This window comes from Zingiber officinale, chromosome 11B (assembly GCF_018446385.1).
Source record: "Zingiber officinale cultivar Zhangliang chromosome 11B, Zo_v1.1, whole genome shotgun sequence".
NCBI lineage: Eukaryota > Viridiplantae > Streptophyta > Magnoliopsida > Zingiberales > Zingiberaceae > Zingiber > Zingiber officinale.
In genome coordinates, this window is record NC_056007.1 from 53,928,166 (window position 1) to 53,953,759 (window position 25,594).

Consider the following 25,594-nt stretch of genomic DNA (forward strand, 5'->3'; position numbering starts at 1 on the left):
ACATAAGATCAAGAGTAAGATGTGCAAACGGAGCAGGTAATGGATCTGGAAGAAAAGCACTGAAAAATATACGGTTCATCGAGGGTCGGATCCATAGAAATCGAAGAAACATATCGAGATCAAACAGCATCTCTCTGGTGGCTACTCTAGTCTTATAGTGATGATGATCAAGTTCACACAGGTTGTGATAAAATTCAGAACAGAGAATGGGATTATAAGCATGTCGGCAAATGACAATGCTATCTAGCTGAAAGTATTGGTTGATTTCTATGGCTTCAGGATAGTAAGTTTGGTAGAATTGAAGATCTAAACAACGAGTACCTATCACCTTAAATTTTTTATTTGGAAAAGATTGCCTTAATTTCTCAAATGAAAACCTAGGGTCCTGACTGGGATTAAGAGAGCTAGCCTCTCGTTGTGCAATTGCTCTACTTTTTTCACTAAAATAATAAAATAAAAAAATAGCAATATGTAAATGGATAAAACGGGAATAAATGTGGAAAATACTGAGGCATTGTCGCACACTATCGAAGCTGGAATCGGCGAATGGATTCAAAGATCAGAAGATGAAGAGGAGAAGATTAATGGGATGAGCCTTGTGGTTTGCTCGATCATATTTATATAGAGGTTGATCGGTCGACCGACCAGTGGTTTGGTCAACCGATCCCTTTACCACGCTGTCCTTTTTGACTAGGTAATCGATATTTGGTCGACCGGAAACCATGTTAGGTCGACCGATAAATTTACTTCGATACAGATACAAGTTAGGTAAACGGTCAAGAATTAATTTCAATTTACTATTTCGGTCGATCGATTAACTGGTTCGGTCGACCAATTAATTGATTATCGTCCAATTGTGATTGACTGGTTTAACATGGACAAAGTCAATTCAATCGACCGGTACTTTTTATCGATCGATCGATACCCTTTTTTTTAATTAAGTTTTTTATTAAAATAATTTTAATTAAGTTTTTAAAATAATTTTAATTAAGTTTTTAAAATAATTTTTTTAAATTAAATTAAATAATTTTGATTAAGTTTTTAATAATTTTTAATTAAGTTTTAAAATAATTTTTAATTAAGTTTTAAAATAATTTTTAATTAAGTTTAAAAATAATTTTTAATTTTTAAAATAATTTTTTAATTAAGTTTTTAAATAATTTTTAAGTAAGTTTTAAAATAATTTTTAATTAAGTATTAAATAATTTTTAAGTTTTAAAATAATTTTTTAATTAAGTTTTAAAATAATTTTTAATTAAGTTTAAAATAAATTTTAATTAAGTTTTAAATAATTTTAAGTTTTAAAATAATTTTTAAGTGTTAAAATAATTTTTTTAACTAAGTTTTAAAATAATTTTTAAGTGTTAAAATAATTTTTAATTAAGTTTTAAAATAATTTTTAATTAAGTTTTAAAATAATTTTTAAGTTTTAAAATAATTTTTTAATTAAGTTTAAAATAATTTTTAATTAAGTTTTAAAATAATTTTTTATTAAGTTTTAAAATAATTTTTAAGTGTTAAAATAATTTTTAATTAAGTTTAAAATAATTTTTAAGTAAGTTTAAAATAATTTTTAAGTATTAAAAAAAAAATTTAATTAAGTTTTAAAATAATTTTTGAATAAGTTTTAAAAATATTTTTAATTTTTAAAATAATTTTTAGTTAAGTTTAAAATAATTTTTAATTAAGTTTAATATAATTTTTAAGTTTTAAAATAATTTTTTAATTAAGTTTTAAAATAATTTTTAATTAAGTTTAAAATAATTTTTAAGTTTTAAAATATTTTTTAAGTTTTAAAATAATTTTTTAATTAAGTTTAAAATTATTTTTAATTAAGTTTAAAATAATTTTTAAGTTTTAAAATAATTTTTAAGTAAGTTTTAAAATAATTTTTAATTAAGTTTAAAATAATTTTTAATTAAGTTTAAAATAATTTTTAATTAAGTTTAAAATAATTTGTATGTTTTAAAATAATTTTTTAATTAAGTTTTAAAATAATTTTTAATTAAGTTTAAAATAATTTTTGAGTCTTAAAATAATTTTTAAGTAAGTTTTAAAATAAGTTTAAAATTAATTAGGTTTGGAATTTTAATTAGGTTTGAAATTTAATTCGGTTTGAAATTTAATTATTGAAAAAGGTTATTGAACTCATGTTAGATTCAAACTTAGCTTTGGGTTAATAAAGCAGGCTTCCTAAGGATAAGTTTTCAATTCAGTGGCGAGACATATGGCCTTCTTGTGTATTAACCGTGGACCACTTTACTTAATACTTTCCAAACTGTTCCCGCCCAAAAAACGTAATACTAAATTTTGATCTAATTAACTAGCCCATGTTTGATTGGGGTAGCTTCGATCAGATCCACTAAGTCTAGTGCACCAGGTAGAATACACAAGATTCAACCTAAAATGCCTTCGACAAGATTTCCTTGACGTACTATCATCTCAATCCATTTTGGTGCTATGTTGTATGGTTTTGTAAACCTTTTTATCTAACCGTTCTAAGCATAAAATAAACCTAATCCTAAGTGTATGAGTTTAGTTAATCAAGTTGGTTGTATTTTTTTTATGCTTGTTCCCCCTGAGTCATAGCTTAGATAAGGTCTATCTAAGTAATGAATCTGACTCTTAGGGATTAAGTATAGGTTTGGTTTAATTTGTTTGGTTAAAAGTTTTGTTTGAACCCATGTTTGGACTTGACTTCTAATGTTTTGACTAATTAATGATAAGTAAGGTTTGTTTGTTTGTTTAGGGTTGTAACCAAGTCCTGATTTGTTGTACACAGCTCGTTGTGATCCAAGTACCATATTTAGACACTTGGATCCTAGTTCGAACCTTTCCAACGTTTTCTTGAGTCGGTCGACTTGACCCTTCAAGTCGAAATTTTCTTCCTCAAGTTTTGCAACTTGAGTTGAAGTTCCAGCTTGAACTTGGTTAGTCGAGTCACTCAAGTTAACTTGTTGCTTAAGGTGGTCTATTTCCTTAAGTAACAAATTATTTTGTTTTTCATATTTTGATAATTTTCTAAATAAACATTTAACTACTTTAAGCAGATTAGATTTTGAATAAATCGTTACCATATTTGGATCTTCAGATCTGTGGCTTCTCTCGGACTCGATGTTGTTCTCAGACTCATATTCTTCGTCGGACTCGGATTCGGAATCTTCATTTCTTTCCATAAATGCAAGATGGCTAGAGTGATTTGTTTGCTCCGAGTCAGATTCATCGGAAGAAGTCTCATCCCAAGTTGCTTGAAGGACCTTCTTTTTTCTTGTCAACTTGTGCCTTTCTTCCTTCCGATTTGGGCATTCGTTTTTGAAATGCCCCTTCTTGTTGCATCTATAACAAATCATTTCTGATTTGTTTTGGGTCTGGTTGGGTGGTGTCTTTTTGGCATTCCTTCTGAATTTCTTCTTTGTCAGAAGCCTCCGGACCATGTTGACTAGTTCTTCTTCATTTGACGAGTCAGAGTCTAACTCGCTTTCTGACTCGATCTTGGTTTTTTATTTTGCCTCCTTGCTTGGTCCTGCATACAAAGCAACTTCTTTCTCGACATGGCTTACATTAGATTGTTCGTGTAATTCCAACTCACAAAATAATTCATCTAACTTAAGAATTGCAAGGTCCTTAGAAACTTTGTACGCATCTACAATTGATGCCCGCAAAGCATTCCTCGGAAAAGCGTTTAAAGCATACCTTATCGTGTCGTGGTTTTCAAGATTATGCTCGATCAGGTGAAGACCGTTGAAGATGTCCTTCAGTCAAGCGTGTAGTTGCAAGGTCGTCTCTCCGGGAAATATTTTTATATTAAATAAATTATTTAAAAGTAAATCCCGTTTATTTACCTTGGGCTTGTCGGTTCCTTCATGGAGCTTTACTAGGGAATCCCATAGTTCTTTAGCGTTGTCGTAGGGACCGACTCGGTTCAATTCCTCCATTGTGAGCCTGCACTGAATGGTGTTGATTGCCTTGTAGTTTAGTTATGCCTTCTTGGTCATTAGGGGAGTCCATTCCTCTGGTTCTAATGGTGTTCCGTCTTTCATCGGGGGAGTGTAGCCTTTTAGGATCGTGAACCAGAGCTCGATGTCGGACTTCAAGTAACACTCCATTCTATTCTTCCAATAACTGAAATTTTCTCCTTTGAATAGTGGAGGTCGAACAATACTATAACCTTCTTGATACGAGTTCGACATCCTTGCAAGATGAAAATTAAAATAAAAATATTTCCAAGACTTTCATCTTGGGATTAGCAGTGCTTGAAAAGTAGAGATAATAAAAATATTCTAAAAGAAAATAAAAAGTTTTAAAAATGCTTTGAAAATCGGTTAAGAACTTTCAGAGCTAACGAGACTCTGATACCAATTGATAGATCGATTAAGTGTGATAGAGGGGGGGTGAATATCGCGCTCTTTAAAAACTTTTTCTTTTTCTTTTTGAAAAACAGAGCTATGCAACGGAAAATAGAAAGAGAGACAAGTTCGTTTACTTCATTCGGAGTCTAGGTCGACTCCTACTCAAAGGCCCGCGATCTTTGATCGCACCGATGGGCAAATCACTATAACCCTTCTTTCCGAGATCCTCAGAAAGAAGCAGATCGTACAAATGAGTAAGATAGTAACAACCTACTATCTTGCTTAAGTGAATTACAATGCAAGCTTATAAAAAATATACCGACAAGTAAATGCAGTTGAAGCTTTGGTCGGTACTTCCGGATGGTGTGGCTTACTGAGCTGATGAAGACTTGTAGCACGGGTAGCTTGCAGAACAGAACTTGCGTCAATCAGAGAGTATTACCGAGCCTCAGTCCTCGAGCTCCTTTTTATAAGCGCCAATGTCGTTCGGTCGATCGATCCCTCTATTCGGTCGATCGAACCCGCTCCCTTTCTTCCTGGCTAGAGTCTGATGCTGGCTTGATCTTTTGCATTTACTGATCTTTAAGGGTTCGGTCGGCCGATCATGATTTTCGATCTACCGAACGGATTCTTTCTATGTTCGTCATAGATTGCCGAGATCCTCTTTTAATGCTGCATTTATTGTTGATTGGTTCGGTCGACCGTTCCACGGTTCGGTCGACCGTTCCACGGTTCGGTTGACCGATCTGGCCTTTTCCATTTCCTTCTAATCGATGCTGATGAACTGTCTTGTGCTGAGTCACCACGGTCCGATCGATCGATCTTACTGTTTGGTCGACTAATCAATGCTTGATCTGACTCGAACTCTATTCTAGTCTGATCTGAATATTGCACTGGTTTTCCCTTGTTCGGTCGACTGATCCAGTGGTTCGGTCGACCGATCCAGTCGGACCTACAAAACAGTGTTAACTACAAATCTCCTGCAAAACAGATGTTAGTGTTGATACAGTCTGACCTGGCTGTTGTTTTGATGTTGACATGGATTTAAGTTTGTATCAGATGTTAATTAAACTCGGTTTGATTAATGATCAAGGTTGATCAAGTGGAAGGGAAAAGTCCAAGTTGGAAACTTGGCACGCGAAGTCGGAGAGGGCTCGGTAGCTCGTTCTCCGGACTAGGTCAGAGAGGGCTCGGTAGCTCGTTCTCTGGACCGGACGAAGTCAGAGAGGGCTTGGTAGCTCGTTCTCCGGACTAGGTCAGAGAGGGCTCAGTAGCTCGTTCTCTGGACCTGACGAAGTCGGAGAGGGCTCGGTAGCTCGTTCTCCGGACTAGGTCAGAGAGGGCTCGGTAGCTCGTTCTCTGGACCAGACGAAGTCGGAGAGGGCTCGGCAGCTCGTTCTCCGGACTAGGTCAGAGAGGGCTCGGGAGCTCGTTCTCTGGACCGAATTAGGTCAGAGAGGGACCTATGTGGACATTCCATGGAACATTGGATCGGTCGGTAGACCGATCCAGTGATACATAAGACAGTGGATCGGTCGGCAGACCGATCCAGTGAAACTGTGAAACTGAGTTTCCATGGATCGGTCTGGTGACCGATCAGGAAACACTCAGTAGCACACTGAGTGTAATCTGATCGGTCTGTAGACCGATCAGGAAACACTCAGTAGCACACTGAGTGTAATCTGATCGGTCTTTGGACCGATCAGGAGAGGGTATTGCGAAGAGAAGAAGGAGGGGATCGGTCGTGGAGACCGATCCACCGGCAGTCTGATCGGTCTCCACGACCGATCAGACAAGCTTCGGACCGATCAGGATATGCCCTGATCGGTCCATGGATCGGTCTGGTGACCGATCCACACACAATCAAATTTGTTGTTGTTTCTGCGATTCCTCCACTGCATTTGATTTGCCTGATTCATGTGATATAACCCTCTGTGCTGTTAGCTTTTGAGTTTGCAGGATCACAGGTATCATTCCGAGCTTAATTTCAAATTAAGTACATAAGAGGAATACGACAAATGGCCTTTCTGCTGTGATTCGCGGCGCATGGTGCATTTGAAGCATCAACGGCTACTGGTGTGATCTGGCTGCGATCCGCTTGACTCCTGGTGATTGGTTCGAGCTCAGAAGACACCAGTGAAGACTGTGATTTCATTGGTGTGAGTTCAGAGAACCAGGTAAGGAGGAAGAGGGATTGGCTGCAGCGATGATTCTGTGCAGTCTGACCACGATCCGTGACAGTGGAGGACAGGGGCTTAAGAAGCAGTAAAAAGCGAGAGGAAAGAACAAGAGAAAGCAAAAAAGAAAAAGAAAAACGTTCTGTTGATCGTTGTGGTGTGCTATGTAATACCCCGGTTATAAGATTATGGTTAAGTATGACCTAAAAGGTTAGATGGTACTATCCATATCACCAAGGTGCACCTTCCTTTTCAGAAACTCAAACTTAAGAACTCCAAAGTTAAGCGTGCTTGGCTTGGAGAAATCTGAGGATGGGTGACCTCCTGGGAAGTTTTCCAGGGTGCGTGCGAGTGAGGACAAAGCACGCTGAAAGGATCTTCGGTGGTCTGTGGAGCTAGTCATCAACCCGATAGGCAATTTTGGTGGCGTTCCCGGTTCGGTTCGGGTGGGGCCCGCCTGGGCCGGGGCGTTACAGATGGTATCAGAGCAACCTTACGACCGTGAGTGTGCCTGTGGCAGGAGCACCCAGGGCACCACCTAGCAAGGGAGATTCTGGGATTTGTCTGTGGTGTGATTCATGGTTACACATCGAGGGCGTTGTGTCTTTAAGTGGGGATGATTGTAATACCCCGGTTCTAAGATTATGGTTAAGTATGACCTAAAAGGTTAGATGGTACTATCCATATCACCAAGGTGCACCTTCCTTTTCAGAAACTCAAACTTAAGAACTCCAAAGTTAAGCGTGCTTGGCTTGGAGAAATTTGAGGATGGGTGACCTCCTGGGAAGTTTTCCAGGGTGCGTGCGAATGAGGACAAAGCACGCTGAAAGGATCTTCGGTGGTCTGTGGAGCTAGTCATCAACCCGATAGGCAATTTTGGTGGCGTTCCCGGTTCGGTTCGGGTGGGGCCTGCTTGGGCCGGGGCGTTACATGCTAAGTTCTTGAGCTCTCGGGAAACTGCTGTCTGTGAAATTCTCTGTTTCCACTTATCCTCGCGTGGTTGTAAGCTTTAGTTCATTCTTCTTTGCCACCGAGCTCTGTAAGTCTTGTGCTTTAACATATATATTTCTTGAGACTTTGTGGAGAGGTTACTCCACCGAGAAGGAGAGCTTCATTAGCCGGAGTCATCCGGGGTGTGATCTACCGAAGATCAAGGACTCGTCCACCTTACGGACACGCCGAGGAGTAGGGGCAAGTTATCCCCGAACCTCGTAAATCAGTGTGTTAGTGTGCTTGTTTCTTCTTCTTTGTTTTAGTTTCCTAATTCCGCTGTGCTAACAAGTTTTTGTAGAAATTTGTGTTTAAGTTTTTAAGAGGCTATTCACCCCCCCCCCTCTAGCCATCTAAGATCCCAACAAGTGGTATCAGAGCCTGGTGCTCTTCATCTGGACTAACATCCTAAGGAGCAACAAGATGGCCATGAAGGAAGGATTCAGCACCAACAGACCACCCTTCTTCGATGGAGCAGATTTCCAGTATTGGAAGAGCCGCATGGAGTATTACCTCAAGACTGATATCTCCATGTGGTTCTCGGTCAAGGAAGGATTCACACCACCGAAGGACGAAGAAGGTAAGGAACTCGATTCATCAAGGTGGTCTACTGAACAAACTCGTAAAGGGCAAGCCGATGCCAAGGCAGTAGTCACCTTACAATGTGGGATTGCCAAGGACCAACTCGTCAAGGTAGGTCCATTCTCGAGTGCAAAAGATTTATGGAACAAGCTTATCGAGCTCCAAGAAGGAACTCGAGATTCTCGGATAGCCAAGAGGGACCTATTCTTGAATCAACTACAAAATCTCACCATGAAGGAAAACGAAACGGTAAGTGAACTACATGGGAGGTTCAAGGAAATCATCAATGGTCTACATTCCGTAGAGGAACGCGTGGAGAATCGCGATCTAGTAAGGTACGCTCTTAAAGCCTTTCCAAGGAATGCCTTGTGGTCATCTATGGTAGATGCCTACAAGGTTTCCAAGGATCTTTCCATTGTTAAATTAGACGAATTCTTTTGTGAAATGGAACTTCATGAACTTGCTAACAAAGGTCAAAGGGAGAAAGGTATAGCTTTGGTTGCAGGAGAAAAGAGCAAGGATGGGAGAAGAAAGAAAGAAAAGAAGAAGGAGAAAGACATTCCTTCATCTTCATCCTCCTCCGAGTCCGATGATGAAGGTGGATCATCATCAAGCGAGATGGCAAATTTTGTGAGGAGGATCATGAGAAGAAGAAGGAGATATAAAGGAAAAGGTAAACCTAATGATCAAAATATCGATAAGACTAATGTTACATGTTATGAGTGTAGCAAGAAAGGCCACTACCGGAGTGAGTGTCCAAAACTCAAGAAGGAGGAACGGGCCAAAAAGAAGGAGGAAAGAGCCAAGAAGAAGAAAGCTCTCAAGGCCACTTGGGATGAATCTTCCTCAAGCTCATCGGAGGAGGAAGAGAAGAAGAAGAAGAGTACTCGGCAATTGGCACTCATGGCAAGGGAGGAGTCCGAGTCCGAGAGTGATGACTCAAGCACTTCAGCCGCGGCTTCATCATCTTCGGATGATGAAGAGATAACCTCTTCTCACTTAGAAAAATGTTATAAGACTATTACACATTTGTCTACCTTGCTTAAAAAATCAAAAACAGAAAATAAATCATTAAAAGAAGAAGTAGAAAACTTGAGAGCTCTTAGGGAAGATGAGGTTGATGACCTACATCTAGAGCTCCTTGAGGATGAGAACAAGGCCTTGAAGGGTGAGGTTGAGAAACTCAAGAAAATGCTTAAGAAATTCTCAACTAGCTCCAAGACATTAGACATGATTCTAAATGCCCAAAGGGCGGTCTACAACAAGGCTGGATTAGGATACCAACCTAAGGAGTCTAGCTTTATTTCTTTAGTGTCAAGAACCCAATTTCATAGATCGCATGTTTCTAGGGTTCATGAGACTAGGAAGAAGGTAACAAAGGCATGGGTGCCTAAGTCTTTCATTGTAGATGCATTAGGTCCCAAGATTTGGGTACCTAAAACATCTATCTTTCGTGTCTTGTAGGCATTGGTAAAGGGGGAGCGTCTATCAACTTGGTTTGTTGATAGTGGATGCTCCAAGCACATGACCGGGGACAAGTCACTATTTTCTACCATTCAAAACAAAAATAGAGGTAATGTGTCATTTGGTAACAATGGTAGTCTTAAGGTTATAGGAGTTGGAGACATTCATATATCCGAATATCTCCAAATCAAGAATGTCCTTCTAGTCAAGGGGATGACTTTTAATCTCCTAAGTGTCAGTCAATTGTGTGATACGGGTTACACAATTGAATTTCATTCGAGTCAATGTCTAGTCAAAAACATTGACACACTTGACACGGTACTAGTAGGCACAAGGGTAGATAACATTTATCAAGTTTCTTTTAAAAGTGCTACTAATGCTCTTGCTAAGTGTTTCATGTCAAAAGAAGAAGAATCGTGGCTTTGGCATAAGAGGTTGGCTCATGTGAACATGAAGAATATCCGGAAGCTGGTCAACAAAGGGTTAGTGCGAGGCTTACCAAGCATCAAGTACCAAAAGACCAAATTGTGTGATGCATGTCAGAAGGGTAAGCAAACTAAAGCGCCTCATAAAGGTAAAAGCGCTGTAAGTACAACTACTGCCTTAGACTTATTACATATGGATTTGTTTGATTACAGTAGTGTTATTTCATTAAATGGAAGTAGATACTGTTTAGTGATTATTGATGACTTTACTAGGTATACATGGACCTTCTTTTTGAAAACTAAGGATCAAACCATAGATATTTTTATTTCCTTTTGTAGAAGAACTGAAAATGAAAAATCAACAACAATTAAAACCATTAGAAGTGATCATGGTGGGGAATTTCAAAATCATAGGTTTTTAGAATTCTGTCAAGAAAAGGGATATAGGCATGAGTTCTCTACTCCAAGGACCCCACAGCAAAATAGGGTTGTGGAGAGAAAGAACCGAGTCTTACAAGAGGCTGCACGAAGTATGCTCAATGAGTACTCACTACCGAGTTACTTATGGGCTGAAGCTGTAAATACAGCTTGCTATGTGCAAAACCGAATCCTGATACATAGGTTTCTAGGAAAGACTCCCCATGAACTTTGGTTTGGAAGACCCCCTACAATTAAACATCTTAGGGTGTTTGGTTGTAAGGTGTTTATTTTGAACACCAAGGACCATCTTGGAAAATTTTCGGCCAAGGCTGATGAAGGGATACTGGTCGGGTACTCGCTCACCAGCAAAGCCTATCGAGTCTACAACAATAGGACTAAATTGATTGAAGAGTCCTCTGATGTAGCTTTTGAAGAAATCCCTAACTTAAATGATCAATCAAGGGATGTAGGAGAAATTCAACTCGAACTTAGAAATCTAAGTTTGAATGATCAAAATGAAGAAAGAGTCGAGGTTGACTCTGATGACGATGAGCAAAGGCAACAAAGAACTCAATCTGATCCTTTGCCTGATATTGAGTCCTTGCCTGTGCCTAGTGAGACCATTCATGAGGCACCATCAACACCAAGACAATCTAAGATAGCCACTAGTCATCCCCAAGACCAAATTGTCGGAGACATCCAACAAGGGGTTAGGACTAGGTCATTCTTTAGAAATGAGTCTAATGAGGTTGCCTTGATCTCAGAAATTGAACCAAAAATAGTTGATGAGGCATTGCACGATCCTGATTGGATCTTAGCTATGCAAGATGAGTTAGGTCAATTTGAAAGAAGCCAAGTGTGGGACTTAGTTCCTAGACCTAAGAAGACCACCATTATTGGAACTAAATGGGTCTTCAAAAATAAGTTAAATCAAAAGGGAGAAGTTGTAAGAAACAAGGCAAGACTTGTAGCCAAGGGCTATAGTCAAGTCGAAGGTCTCGATTATGATGAGACTTATGCTCCCGTGGCCCGATTAGAGTCCATTCGTTTAATGCTAGCTTTTGCTGCACATAGAGGTTTCAAGCTCTATCAAATGGATGTTAAATCTGCCTTCTTAAATGGCTTTATTAAAGAAGAAGTCTATGTTGAACAACCACCGGGGTTTGTGAATACCGAAGCTCCAAACCACGTGTACAAGCTCAAGAAAGCACTGTATGGGCTTAAACAAGCACCACGAGCTTGGTATGAAAGGTTGTCAACATATTTACTAGAAAAGGGTTTTGTAAGAGGCCAAATAGACCCAACACTATTTCTGCGTAGAGATGGTGAAAACATTTTTGTAGCCCAAGTGTATGTCGATGACATAATTTGTGGCTCAAATAACAAGGGCTATTTGAATGAATTTATCACTCACATGGAAAGTGAGTTTGAGATGAGTCTAGTAGGAGAATTGACATTCTTCCTTGGACTTGAAATCAAACAAACTCGAGATGGAATTTATGTCCATCAGACGAAATACACTCAAGAGATGCTCAAAAAATTCAACATGAGTGACTCTAAGGAAGTGTCCACTCCAATGGCGACAAACACTCGTCTAGACAATGATGAGAGTGGAAAATCAGTTAATCTAACGCAATATAGAAGCATGATCGATAGTCTTCTATATCTCACAGCTAGTCGACTGGACATACTCTTTGCTGTGGGCATGTGCGCTAGATATCAAGTCTGTGCCAAGGAATCTCATTTAATTGCAGTTAAGAGAATTCTGAGATACCTTAAAGGCACAATTAGAGTAGGTCTTTGGTACCCTCGTACTGAGTCTTTTGATTTGATAGGCTATACCGACTCTGATTATGCTGGATGCAAATTGGATCGGAAAAGCACTAGTGGGGGTTGCCAATTATTAGGATCATCATTGGTTAGTTGGTCAAGTCGGAAGCAACATTGTGTTGCTCTCTCCACGACCGAGGCTGAATACATTGCCATGGGAGAGAGTGTATCACAATTGTTGTGGATGATTCACACTCTAGAAGATTATGGACTTTTGTATAAGGGAGTGCAAGTGTTGTGTGACAACATTAGCACGATAAACCTAACGAAAAATCCAGTCCATCACTCTAGGACCAAACACATTGAAGTGCGTCATCACTTCATTAGAGATCACGTAGCTAGGGGAGACATTGCACTCACATATGTTGAGTCAAAGTCAAACTTAGCCGACATTTTCACCAACCCCTTCCGGAAAATGAATTTAGTCATTTAAGGAGGGAATTGGGAATGTGTTTGGCTCAATAAGTCATTTTGACCACATCATGATCAATAAGGACCATTAAAATGACAAGAGAAATTGGGAAATTAATTTGGGCAACTTGGGAACATCTCACACAAACTATAAGGTTTAACAAAATATTTTTGTTTGCTAGAAATGGGGTGAGATGCTAGGATCAACCAAATTATTCAAAATGTATCATGCATACCTTGAATAATTAGGTTGAAGAGACATAAATTGAGTATGGGGAAGGCCATTAAATAATTCATGTGTATTTGGCTCCTAGATCTTACTCATATATTCCAATCAAGGAATCTTGGTTGGACTTTTGCCTAGAAATTATCTAATTATGGTTGATGGCTGATGTGTTGATTGATATTGTTGTTTGATTCATTTTATGACTTTGATTGATAATACGATAGGTTGTTAAAGGAAATAATAGCAACTTGGATATATTTTAACAAATTTGAAACTGATCATAACAATCCTAAGTCTTAATTAATACCTTGGTTCACTAAAAGTAATAGTTTTATAAGGTTTTCTGAGATTGGAATCCTAAGATTCCAAATGTCTGAGTTTTTGGTTTTAAAGTCTGAAACTTTCGGGCTCTAAACAAGCTCAGACCATAAGAGCTCACTTTTTGAATATATTTGTGGGTGTTGATTCTTGGGTTTTAGGTTATGAATTTGGGAGGTTCTGAATTCTTGAGTTCTGAACTTTTCAGAATTCTCGATAGACAACGGCTCAAAATTTCAGTTACTGAAATTGCTAAAATTTGAAATCACTGATTATCAGACACTGATCGGTCCAGGGACCGATCAGGATGATGCCTGATCGGTCTCCACGACCGATCAGGAGTCATTTGACTTTCTGTTCGATACCTGATCGGTCTCCACGACCGATCAGGACAATCTCTGTTCGATACCTGATCGGTCTCCACGACCGATCAGGACATTCCCTTACCACAGAAGGTTCACTGATCGATCCAGGGATCGATCAGGAGACACTGGCATCCTACTGATCCACATCTGATCGGTCCAGGGACCGATCAAGAAGCTCCCTGATCGGTCTCCATGACCGATCAGGACAATCCCTGACCGATCAGGATGTTCCCTGATCGGTCAGGATTTCTCCTGATCGGACAACCGTCTGATCTTATGATCTGATCTCCCTCTTTAACTTCCCTCAACCCTTTCTCCTTTCATTTCACGCCAAAGAACCCTAGCCGACATTCTCCTCAGCACTCTCCTCAGTCCCGATTCTTCTCTCCACCTTCTCTGAAAGCTACAAATGCCGCCCAGGTAACTCCTTTTTCCTTCCCGAAATATGTTCATTGTTGGCATTTTGGTTTCATTTCTCACTGAATCTCTTTATATTGTCGCTTGTCTCGATTCTTGATTGTTCGTGGCTCCCGTGGACTCCCATTTGCCCCGACCATGTCCCATTTTTGGCCTATTTAGGAAGAAATCAGCCGGTGAGGGTTCCTCTAAGTCATCTGCTGAGAAGTCCAAGTCCCAGGCACCCTCCCGACCTCAACCTTCCTCTTCTTCGAGATTTCCGAACCGCCAGTTTGAGCAAGCATTTCAACAGAGGACATTCAAGCTGCTTCCATGTCGATCTGTGGATCGAAAGTACATGGATGAATTTTGTCCCTCTGTATCCGAAACCCTAGCCTATTATAAACTTGACTCGGTAGTCTACCTAGAAAGGGACATCAACTATGACCTAGTATCTGAATTCTACAACAATCTTCATCAGAACAGTGATGGTGTTTATAAAACCCGAGTCGCTAAAAGAACTATCGATTTCTCCATCAGAGAATTCTTTGGGTATCTAGGTTGTCGTATGTGTTCAGGAGATCCTTTTCCCATTTATCCTGATTTACCAGAGTCACTACCTCCTCCACTTGATGTATCACCTGACACTATCTATGAATATTTCTTTGGACACCCTAGACCGGATGGACTGGATGAGTTGGATGTCGAGTTTCCTACTTTTGCGGCTCTGAGACTAACTCCTCCTGACTATATTCTTTTTAAAATAGTCACCAACTGTCTTCTTCCAATCACATCCAAACCTCTAGCAGAGATCCGACCATACCATTGCCTGATGCTTTATGGTTTGCGTCGGCGTCTCGATTTTGATATCATGTCGAGCATCTATTCTTCGATCATTTCATATTCTCAGCCTAGCAGCTCCACTGTTTATATGCCTTATGGGCATATAATTACAGATTGGCTCGAGACCCTTCAGATTGATGTCTCTAAGGGTAGAATAGTCAAAATGGTCAGACAGGATTGCAGACTTGGGAAGCGGGCATTTTCCAAGTCTGGAATCATAGGACAAAATGGGGACGTTCGGCGGAAGGATGGGAGGGCACTAGGTGAGTTACCACGGGGACCTCCACGACAGGCTGCTCCTGTTGCTCCTCCTGCTGCTATTGCTGACGATGGGGAGGCCGATCCTGATCTGCGCTGGCAGATCGCCGAGCTGGAGAGTCGCTTTGATCGACACGATGAGTTGCTGTCTGCTGAGCTTCATGGACTGCGTGTTCGGATCGACCAGCGCTACGATGACTTACATAGTCAGCAGTTGGTGACGCAGCAGCTGCTTCTGGGCTGGATGGCCAACTACCCACCTCCGCAGCGTTTCTCGGGCCATCCACCTTCGAGCTCCAGCATGCCGCCTCAGGATTACATGCCTCCCGCAGATGATGATGATGTTCCTCATGTTGAGGACATTGATTGATACATTCTGTTTGACTGTCTGTGTTTTGGATGCGATTCTATTGGATATCTTTGTATGACCTGGATATTTGCTTATTTCATCTATTTATGCTGCTCATTTTCCTATTTTTCTTTATGTGTCATTTCCTATTGACTATTGATATGTTGTTCATATGCTTTGTCTTGACTGCCTCTTATTTCTTTATTACTGTCTCATAATACACTTAGAGGGAATTCTAGGTGCATTAAGAAAACGACAGTATGGGTTAAGGGGGAATCTTTTGAGTTTTGTCACCTCATTTACACCTTTTCGGTGTTTGACAAAGGGGAAGAGGATATCTAAGTTTAGAGATGTATGAAGATTTGATTTTAGGGGAGAAGATAACGGGGAGGATCTTGATTCCTGTTATTGACTTCCATACATCGTGGTGTATTCATCTTAGGGGGAGGATCTTGTTTCCCCTAAAATTATGAAAATAAGAACATTTCTGATCTAAACTTAAATCATGTTGTCAAACAACAAAAAGGGGGAGATTGTTGATACAGTCTGACCTGGCTGTTGTTTTGATGTTGACACGGATTTAAGTTTGTATCAGATGTTAATTAAACTCGGTTTGATTAATGATCAAGGTTGATCAAGTGGAAGGGAAAAGTCCAAGTTGGAAACTTGGCACGCGAAGTCGGAGAGGGCTCGGTAGCTCGTTCTCCGGACTAGGTCAGAGAGGGCTCGGTAGCTCGTTCTCCGGACTAGGTCAGAGAGGGCTCGGTAGCTCGTTCTCTGGACCTGACGAAGTCGGAGAGGGCTCGGTAGCTCGTTCTCCGGACTAGGTCAGAGAGGGCTCGGTAGCTCGTTCTCTGGACCAGACGAAGTCGGAGAGGGCTCGGCAGCTCGTTCTCCGGACTAGGTCAGAGAGGGCTCGGGAGCTCGTTCTCTGGACCGAATTAGGTCAGAGAGGGACCTAAGTGGACATTCCATGGAACATTGGATCGGTCGGTAGACCGATCCAGTGTTACATAAGACAGTGGATCGGTCGACAGACCGATCCAGTGAAAGTTTCCATGGATCGGTCTGTAGACCGATCAGGAAACACTCAGTAGCACACTGAGTGCAATCTGATCGGTCTGTAGACCGATCAGGAAACACTCAGTAGCACACTGAGTGTAATCTGATCGATCTGCGGACCGATCAAGAAACACTCAGTAGCACACTGAGTGTAATCTGATCGGTCTGCGGACCGATCAGGAGAGGGTATTGCGAAGAGAAGAAGGAAGGGATCGGTCATGGAGACCGATCCACCGGCAGTCTGATCGGTCTCCACGACCGATCAGACAAGCTGTGGACCGATCAGGATAGGCCCTGATCGGTCCATGGATCGGTCTGGTGACCGATTCACACACAATCAGATTTGTTGTTGTTTCTGCGATTCCTTCACTCCATTTGATTTGCCTGATTCATGTGATATAACCCTCTGTGATGTTAGCTTTTGAGTTTGCAGGATCACAGGTATCATTCCGAGCTTAATTTCAAATTAAGTACATAAGAGGAATACGACAAATGGCCTTTCTGCTGTGATTCGCGGCGCATGGTGCATTTGAAGCATCAACTGTTAGAGTGTATACTAAAAGCCTAGCTTTTGGTATCAACAAGAATCACATTGGTCAAATGTCTACATTTATGATAAATGTAGTTGTTCAATTAATTTATATTGTAGATAACATGGTGTGTGGTGTCACACACAGAGAATCATGTTATCAGTACCTTATAAATTATAAACAGTAGCTCACGACCATAATGGAAAGGAACAAACCATTGGAAGGTCGTAGTGTAATTAGGTATTAGTTTATCTTAATTATATAATTACACTAGTACACTTAGAGTGTATTGAGTAGGACCATTAGAGGTCGTTTCTTTTATGCTGACTTTATAAAGAAACAAAGACCTCAGTTATTATGGAAGTGTGTGCTCTTAATCCTAATATAATAACAAGCACATATATTTGATATTTATTTCTTTAATTTATCAATGGGTGAGATTTAGTTCGATGAATCAATAAGCCCGATAAGTTGGGAAATGATATCACTTATAGTGTGTGTTGTTGATTATAGAAGGAAACTGTGTCCTAGTGATCTAGGTTGAGAATGTCCCCAAGAGGAGCTCATAAGGATTGTCATGTTAAACCCTGCAGGTGGACTTAGTCCGACATGACGATGAAGTTGAGTGGTACTACTCTTGGAGCTAGATATTAATTAAGTGAGTTGTCAGTAACTTACTTAATTAGTGGACATTTGTTATCTTAAACACAGGGAGACTAACACACTCATAATAAGAAGGAGCCCAAAATGTAATTTGGGATTGGTGCGGTAGTTCAATAATAGTTCTTTAGTGGAATGAATTATTATTGATGAAATTAAGTTGTGTGTTCGGGGCGAACACGGGATGCTTAATTTCATCGGGAGACCAAAACCAATTCCTCCTCTCGGTCCCTATCGTAGCCTCTAGTATATTGAGATTTATACCCACCGCATACCCACCTTCTTACCCATCCAATGGGGCCGGCTAAGCTAGCTTGGAACCCAAGCTAGGGCCGGCCAAGTCCAAGTGGATGAGCCATGTAGGTGGCCGGCCAAAGCATGGGTCCCAAGCTTAGGTGGCCGGCCACTAGAATATTAAAAAGGATTTTTATTAAAATTATTTCTTATGTGGATATCATGATTTTAAAAGAGAGTTTAAAAATTAAAAATTTCCTTTTATAGCTTTCTACAAAAGATTAAGAGAAGAGATTAATCTCTTTCCTTATTTGTAGTTTAAAAGGATGATTTTAATTTTTTGGTAAAAACTTTCCTTATTTGTAAATCATCTACATGTTTAAAAGAGAGTTTAAAATTTGAAATCTTTCCTTATTTGTTGATTAAAGGAGGATTTTAAATTTTAAGAAAACTTTCCTTTTTAACCATGTTCATGATTTAAAAGAGAGTTTAAAATTAAATATTCTCTTTTATAAGTTTCTACAAAAGATTAAGAAAAGATTTGATATCTTTCCTTATTTGTAGATTAAAAGAGATTTTAATTTTTAGAGATAACTTTCTTTTTATCAACATGTTTAAAAGAATGATTTTAATTTATTAAATTTCCTTTTTATAAACCAATCATGAAGGGATAAAATTGTTGGAGAAATTTTTTATAAATTTCCGGAAGCAAATAAGGAAGTTTTAATTGGTGTTTAAAATTTTATTTGCTTGGAGAATTTATTTGTTGTGGCCGGCCATTAAAATTTGAAAAGAGAAAATTGTTTTAATTAAATAAATTTTCCTTTTCAATGGCAAAAGAATTAAGGAAGTTTTTATTAAATTTTCTTTATTTGCCAAGACCAAGGATTATAAAAGAGGGGGTAGAGGAGGCTTCAAGGCTAACGACTCTATTCTATTTTTCTTTCTCTTTTCCTTGGTGTTGTGGCCGGCCAACCTTTCTTCCTCTCTTTCTCTTGGTGGTGGCCGAACCTTCTCTATTGTCTTGGAGCTCTTGTGGTGGCCGGATACTACTTGGAGAAGAAGAAGAAGAAGGAGAGAAAGCTTGTATCCCTTGGAGCTTGGTTGGTGTTTTGTTCTTCGTCCTTGGTGAAGCTTCTTTGTGTTGGCCGAACCTAGCTAGGAGGAGAAGAAGGTGCTTGGTGGTTTCTCATCTCGGAAGATCGTTGTCCACACAACGTCCGAGGTTAGAAGAGGAATACGGTAGAAGATCAAGAGGTCTTTCTAGAAGGTATAACTAGTAATTTTTCTTTCCGCGTCATGCTAGTTATTTATGGAAATAATACCAAATACAAGAGGCTTACGATTCTAGTATTTCGAATATGTTTTTCGAAGTTGTGTTCTTTTGTTTTATTTTTTCCTTGTGATTTGATTGTTCTTTTCGGTTAACCTAAAGTTATTTTAGGAAATTAAATATTAGATTTCTATAAAAGGTTTTGTCTAGTCGGTGGTGGTTGCTCCCATATCCAAGAAGGCCATGTGCCTCGCCACGTCAGTACTGGGAACCAATTATGGAAATTAATATTTAATGGAATTAATAACTTAAGGCGATTTGGGTCGAACGTGTTAAGTTCCGCAGGAGATCCAAGTCAAAACCTAAAAGAACAAATATATTAAGTTTTGGATCAAACGTGTTAAGTTCCGCAGGCGATCCAAAATTTAATTTAAAAGAACACATGGTAGCTAGGAAAAGGTTCAGACCTTTGTACAAAATTTTTGTACAGTGGAACCTCTAGGTTTTCCGAGTAGAAACCAACATCAACGGCTACTGGTGTGATCTGGCTGCGATCCGCTTGACTCCTGGTGATTGGTTCGAGCTCAGAAGACACCAGTGAAGACTGTGATTTCATTGGTGTGAGTTCAGAGAACCAGGTAAGGAGGAAGAGGGATTGGCTGCAGCGATGATTCTGTGCAATCTGACCACGATCCATGACAGCGGAGGACAGGGGCTTAAGAAGCAGTAAAAAGCGAGAGGAAAGAACAAGAGAAAGCAAAAAAAAAAAAAAAAAACATTCTGTTGATCGTTGTGGTGTGCTAAGTTCTTGAGCTCTCGGGAAACTGCTGTCTGTGAAATTCTCTGTTTCCACTGATCCTCGCGTGGTTGTAAGCTTTAGTTCATTCTTCTTTGCCACCGAGCTCTGTAAGTCTTGTGCTTTAACATATATATTTCTTGAGACTTTGTGGAGAGGTTACTCCACCGAGAAGGAGAGCTTCATTAGCCGGAGTCATCCGGGGTGTGATCTACCGAAGATCAAGGACTCGTCCACCTTACGGACACGCCGAGGAGTAGGGGCAAGTTATCCCCGAACCTCGTAAATCAGTGTGTTAGTGTGCTTGTTTCTTCTTCTTTGTTTTAGTTTCCTAATTCCGCTGTGCTAACAAGTTTTTGTAGAAATTTGTGTTTAAGTTTTTAAGAGGCTATTCACCCCCCCTCTAGCTATCTAAGATCCCAACAGTTAGAACAATAATATTATAATGCAAGAGTAATATGAAAGATAGTAGAACTGTCTTGATCTCAACTTTGAAACCTTCCCAGTTTCTTCAGTTGGATCAGCGACCTTAGGTTGTTCCCTTCGGGAATACGACCTCACTGTCGCTCCTTCAGTTAGTTTACCTCAACCTACCTGTCAAACTTTGATCCTCCAGATCTAGTTTGGACTTTTCACTCAGCCTTGATCAGCTCGCCAGGACTTTTCTCTTGATCTTCGGTCCTCCAGACCTCTCGATCACACCGCCAAGCATCGGGTCCCCTCGATCCACTTGGACTTGCACCTGGGTTCCACGATCTGCTAAGATTTCTCCTACCTAGCCTCCAGCTAGGTCTTTCCCGGTTGAGTAAATAGTCTGCACACTCAGTCAACTTGTTAGATCACAACAAGACTTAACTTGAACCTTTGACAATATCAAAACTTAGGTTTGATTCTGGTGCAACTTGCACCAACATCGAACGCTAAGCAAAAATGCAGACAGTCTGGAGGATCGGTTTGACAAAAGGTAAACTCTCCTGAGAGGAGTAGGTGAGGATACATTCCCCAAAGAGAGAACAGTAGGTGTCGGCCCGATCTAGAGTTTCAGCGAAACTCAAAGTCAGGATCGAACAGTCCGAAGGCTATTAAAAATTATCTTTACATGTTATTTGCCTTTTATTCTAACTCTGTTTTGCAGAAATACTAATACTTTATAGGTTAAAATTTTAGCTTGTTTAGTCGATCGAACATCAGGATCAATCGACCGAACCCTCAAACAAAAATATCATATAAGTAGTGACTTGATTGGGTTCAACCAAGAGATTGGTCGATCGAACCTCGAGTTCAATCAACTAAACAGTGGATAAGCAGTGACTTGATCGGACCGGGTTGATCAAACCAGATAAGCCAGCGAGGATAGCAGGATCGATAGAATGAACGGCGGGATCGATAGATCGAATGGCAGGATCGATCGATCGAATGAAGGCTTTATTTGAAGCAGCAGCATTTGGACAGGAAGCTGGGCTAATGCAGAAGGTTTGGACAACCAATCAGGGAAGAATGGTCGATCGAGCAGTGTCAAATCAAAGACTGATCCCGAGATCATTGGATCTGGATCAGGTCTAGCTCGGCTATAGAATGGGATTCAACCAGCAACTTCGGGTACAGAAATTGACACGTTATTCTTCACAATCTTTCTCGTACGCACTGCTCTAATGACGATCCTACAACTCCGACAACCAAGAGCACAACCCTCCAGATCCTTAAAGCTGTCGGTATAACTTTCAATTATGGTACTTAAATTACAAATATATTGTACTCCTCTTTGTAAAGAATTTTCGATACTGTAGTGATTGCCCAACGTAAGCAATCAACGATCACAGGTCTTGGAGTAGAAGTCGTCACAGGTTCCGAACTAAGTAAACCAAAAGTGTCAGCATTACTTTCTCTTTTCTTCTACTTATTTTCTGTTGCATTTTACTCCGATTATTTTTAAATGAACGTGAAAGCCAGTAGTGACCACCTCCCCCTCCTCCTCTAGCACATCTCGATTCTACAGTCACCTCTAAAATAAATCTGAAGGGACACAACTAATAAAAATACACGAGGAGACATTTCAATAACAATTTACTTATAATTTCATTTCATTTTGTAAAAGCTATTACATATGGTTCAATTTTAATTATATTCTTTATATAGTGAGGTTTTTGGACCCGAGCATTCTGATCATGTTTGATGTTTAGGAGCTAGAGCATTGTCTAGCCAAGTGTTCCTAGAGCAATGTAAGCGTATCTTAATATACTGGCAAGATTGTCATTCTAATTTAGATTTGACAAACAAATTTAGGGAAATGAGAGAGAAAATTAAAGATATAGTGTTGTGAGAAGCACAGTGGCAGATGAAAATAGAGTAGATGAGAAGATAGATGCAAGAAAATGATTAGTTCCAAAATTTTGCTTAAGTAATGCTAAGTATGATGTATGGAAGTGCTAGAGGATCTTATGGACCCGAATTATTACGGCACATGTAATAACATTTCTCACACAAACAAAATAATTATTTAAAATGATTTGTACAATTAAGTACATGATAGCAAATTTATTTATTTTAGTAGATGATACCTATATTTGCAAATATTATGCAGCAACAAGTTTATACTCCATTAACTACAGAAGAAAATACGTGTAGATTCTCCCAACCACTTGAACCAGATAATAGCTAGAGAGAATTTCAAATGCAATGGATGAGGTTGGATTTTAAGTACAAGTATTTTCTTAGAGTATTTTACTACATAGTCTGGCATTCTATTTTTAAAATGTAGATTAAATTGATATTTAAAATAAGTTAATTCACAATCTCAGTCATATGGGTTTTTATTCTATTATGGCACTCTTATTCTTAAAGTTTACTTATTTGCGAATTCTTTTATAAAATGTTATGTGTTCAACTTTAATTTTGCAATTATTACATCACTTGTCTTGTTTTTTTCCATTGTATTCATATGTTTAATGCTAAACTTTTGTATTGATTTGGTATATATGTGGAACATATAGATTTGTCACTTGGAGCAAATGCAATGTCACAATTTACATGTAAAGATGATTTATGTGTGGACAATGTCAGACTATCAGATTGAAGTGTAATAGTTTGGGTAACTTAAGTTAAGATAGATTCCTTTTGATACTTTTTTTGGTGGAGAAGACTTATTGTTGAAAGTTCTATATGTTTTGAGAATTGAAAAAGGTTTTGTATTGGTGGTATATTATAGAGTAAAATGTTAGTGAGATATATTAATATTAGAATGAAATATAAATATTATATGTTAATTTAGAAATGCAATATGTTATAAATATAAATTATTTTTGTGAAGTGAAATTTGAATATCAATATGATATAGGATTATTTTTTAAATGTTTAAATTCGATATTACGAGTGGTTTTTGCTCTGAAAACTAATACTTACAAGTGTTTTCAAATAGTTGCACAAGCAATTCATAGGACCAGTCCCAACTGCTTCTACAACTAGGCTTCTCAACTGGTTAACCATCGTTGCAATAGCAAACAATCAAAAGTGGATACTCACCACTCTAAACGGTCAACTTTCTACACTAGTTATTGATCGCTTCTATAAAATATATTCACAAACAATTAATAATCACTTCTAACATTCAAGTTTTTGCATGGGTTAATGATCACTTCTGTAGAACACATTCACACATGATTAATCACCGTTTCTACAAGCCATCTTTTTGCATCAGTTCCGGATGTCTCTATAGAAAACATTCACAAGCAGTTAATAACCGCTTCTAAAGGTATATATTAAAAGTGGCTCGATGGTTTAAATCACTGATTAATTTTACCACTTTGGTTGTCCTAAGCATCGCCAGCATCTATAACGGTTGGAAAAACCGGTTCAATAGATTTAGCATGAGTTGATAAGTGTTGCTCAAGCATTTTAAAACCGCTTCTAAAACCCGTTTCTTTTTTTTTTAGTGTTGCTTCTCCTAGTCAAGATCAGCCTCCAGGACTACCCACTCTGTTGGCATTTACAAGGGCGATTCCAACGGGTGGAACCTCAATGTCAATGATCAATGGACTACCACCAAACCTTCCTTTCCAGCGATTTCCTCCGTTAGTAAATGATCCCCCGCTTTGTAGAAGTTGAATTCATCCTTTTTTAAGAAATTAAGGTAGTTAAAATGATGTGTTACATCTGTCCACATTTCGGGTAGAGTAGCTCGCTGCACAACGTAGTGGAGGTGAACTCCAGCGGCTACAGCTCTTGCTCCAGCGGCAGCCCCAACACCATGGATAACTCCGGAAATACGGCCGTCGCCCTCCCCAAGGTCGGCACGCAATACTTCATCTGCGGAATCTCCAACGACTGCTAATGACTGAGAAATTGGGAAAGATCATAATTTTTAACTTGAATTGAACCATAATTGATTAAATCAAAACTTATTAAACCATCCCTTAACAGGGCAGTCATAACTCTAAAATATATTATTTAAAATTTTTTCGAGAATCCGAATAATTTTAATTTTTATAAAAATTATTTTCATCTTTTACATCAGATTTTTAAAATTATTTAAACTATTAGATTTTTAAAACTATTTAAACTACTTATTCGTTGATGTTAGGATACTTTTTGATCAATGATAATTTTATCGCGCTGTTCTCTTTTCCCAAATGATAAGTAATCGGTTCTCTATTTTTTTTGGCATTCTATTGGATTAACAGAATTTAAAAGATTATTTTTGATATTCTTATTCAAATTTAGGAATCAATATTTTTAACTGCATGTAAAAATACTTTCCGTTTACCCCTTCACTCGAGGATGCAACGAGACATGTCGTTGCTCTTGTAAAATAAATTTTTAAAAATATATATAAATGAATTGATTTCCTGCAAATCAACGCAACAAAGAAACTCCCGGACAATTATATATATTTAAATATATTTAGATGCACTAAACAAAACTATATTTTGAAAAGAAAAAATATCTTTTTATCGAACCATAGTTAAATTTTTTAAATTATAAAATCACGTATGGTAATTTTAAAATTATTAAATCACATATTTATTTTATATTTTATCTTTATACTGAAATTTTTTATCAGTCGAATCAATTTTACTCTATGCTGAAATATTAAAATTTTGAACAAATCAATCGACTGATTTATATTTTTTTATGAAAGTCGATTTTAGGTAAAATCGGTTGATAGACTAAATGACATCGGACTAACATGAAAGTAGTTCATATGTGTTTGACTACCTCTCCTGATTATAATCATACCCTCAAACGTCAATTTAACTTAATATATTAAGAGCAGTAATTTTTTAAACATTCAATGAATGTGTTTAAAAAATTTAATTCATGTTTAAAAAAAGCATTGCTCTCAATATATTGGGTCAAATTTATATTTAAAGACATGGTATTGATCAAGAAACTTAAATGAACATATAAGAACTAGTTTCATGTTGTTCATCAGCCGATTTTGCCCAAAACTTACTGATGGACTAGATAATCTCAAATTAACATGAAAGTAGTTCATATATATTCATCTACCTCTCCTGATTATATTCATATCTTCAAATGTCAATTTTACCCTAATATATTGAGAACAATAATTTTTTGAATATGAAAATATTTAAAAAAATTTAATTTATATTCAAAAAATCATTGCTCTCAATATATTA

The 25,594-nt window shown here is 38.4% G+C and overlaps 1 protein-coding gene across 1 annotated transcript; it reads left to right on the forward strand.

Moving 5' to 3' along the window:
• Positions 1-475: 475 nt before the first annotated feature.
• LOC122033923 (mavicyanin-like) lies at positions 476-24,285 on the forward strand. The gene is made up of 3 exons (XM_042593073.1): positions 476-601; positions 23,903-24,025; positions 24,127-24,285. Exons 1-3 carry the CDS (start codon positions 476-478, stop codon positions 24,283-24,285), a joined length of 408 nt encoding a protein of 135 aa, XP_042449007.1.
• The last annotated feature ends 1,309 nt before the right edge of the window (positions 24,286-25,594 follow it).

Bases quoted from the DNA above. Each gene is read 5' to 3' on its own strand.
- LOC122033923 (XM_042593073.1), top strand. From the start codon at position 476: ATGGATAAAACGGGAATAAATGTGGAAAATACTGAGGCATTGTCGCAC. The intron at 602-23,902 runs GTTTGCTCGATC...TGCTTCTCCTAG, and splicing joins TTAATGGGATGAGCCTTGTG to TCAAGATCAGCCTCCAGGAC. The intron at 24,026-24,126 runs GTTAGTAAATGA...CATTTCGGGTAG, and splicing joins CCTTTCCAGCGATTTCCTCC to AGTAGCTCGCTGCACAACGT.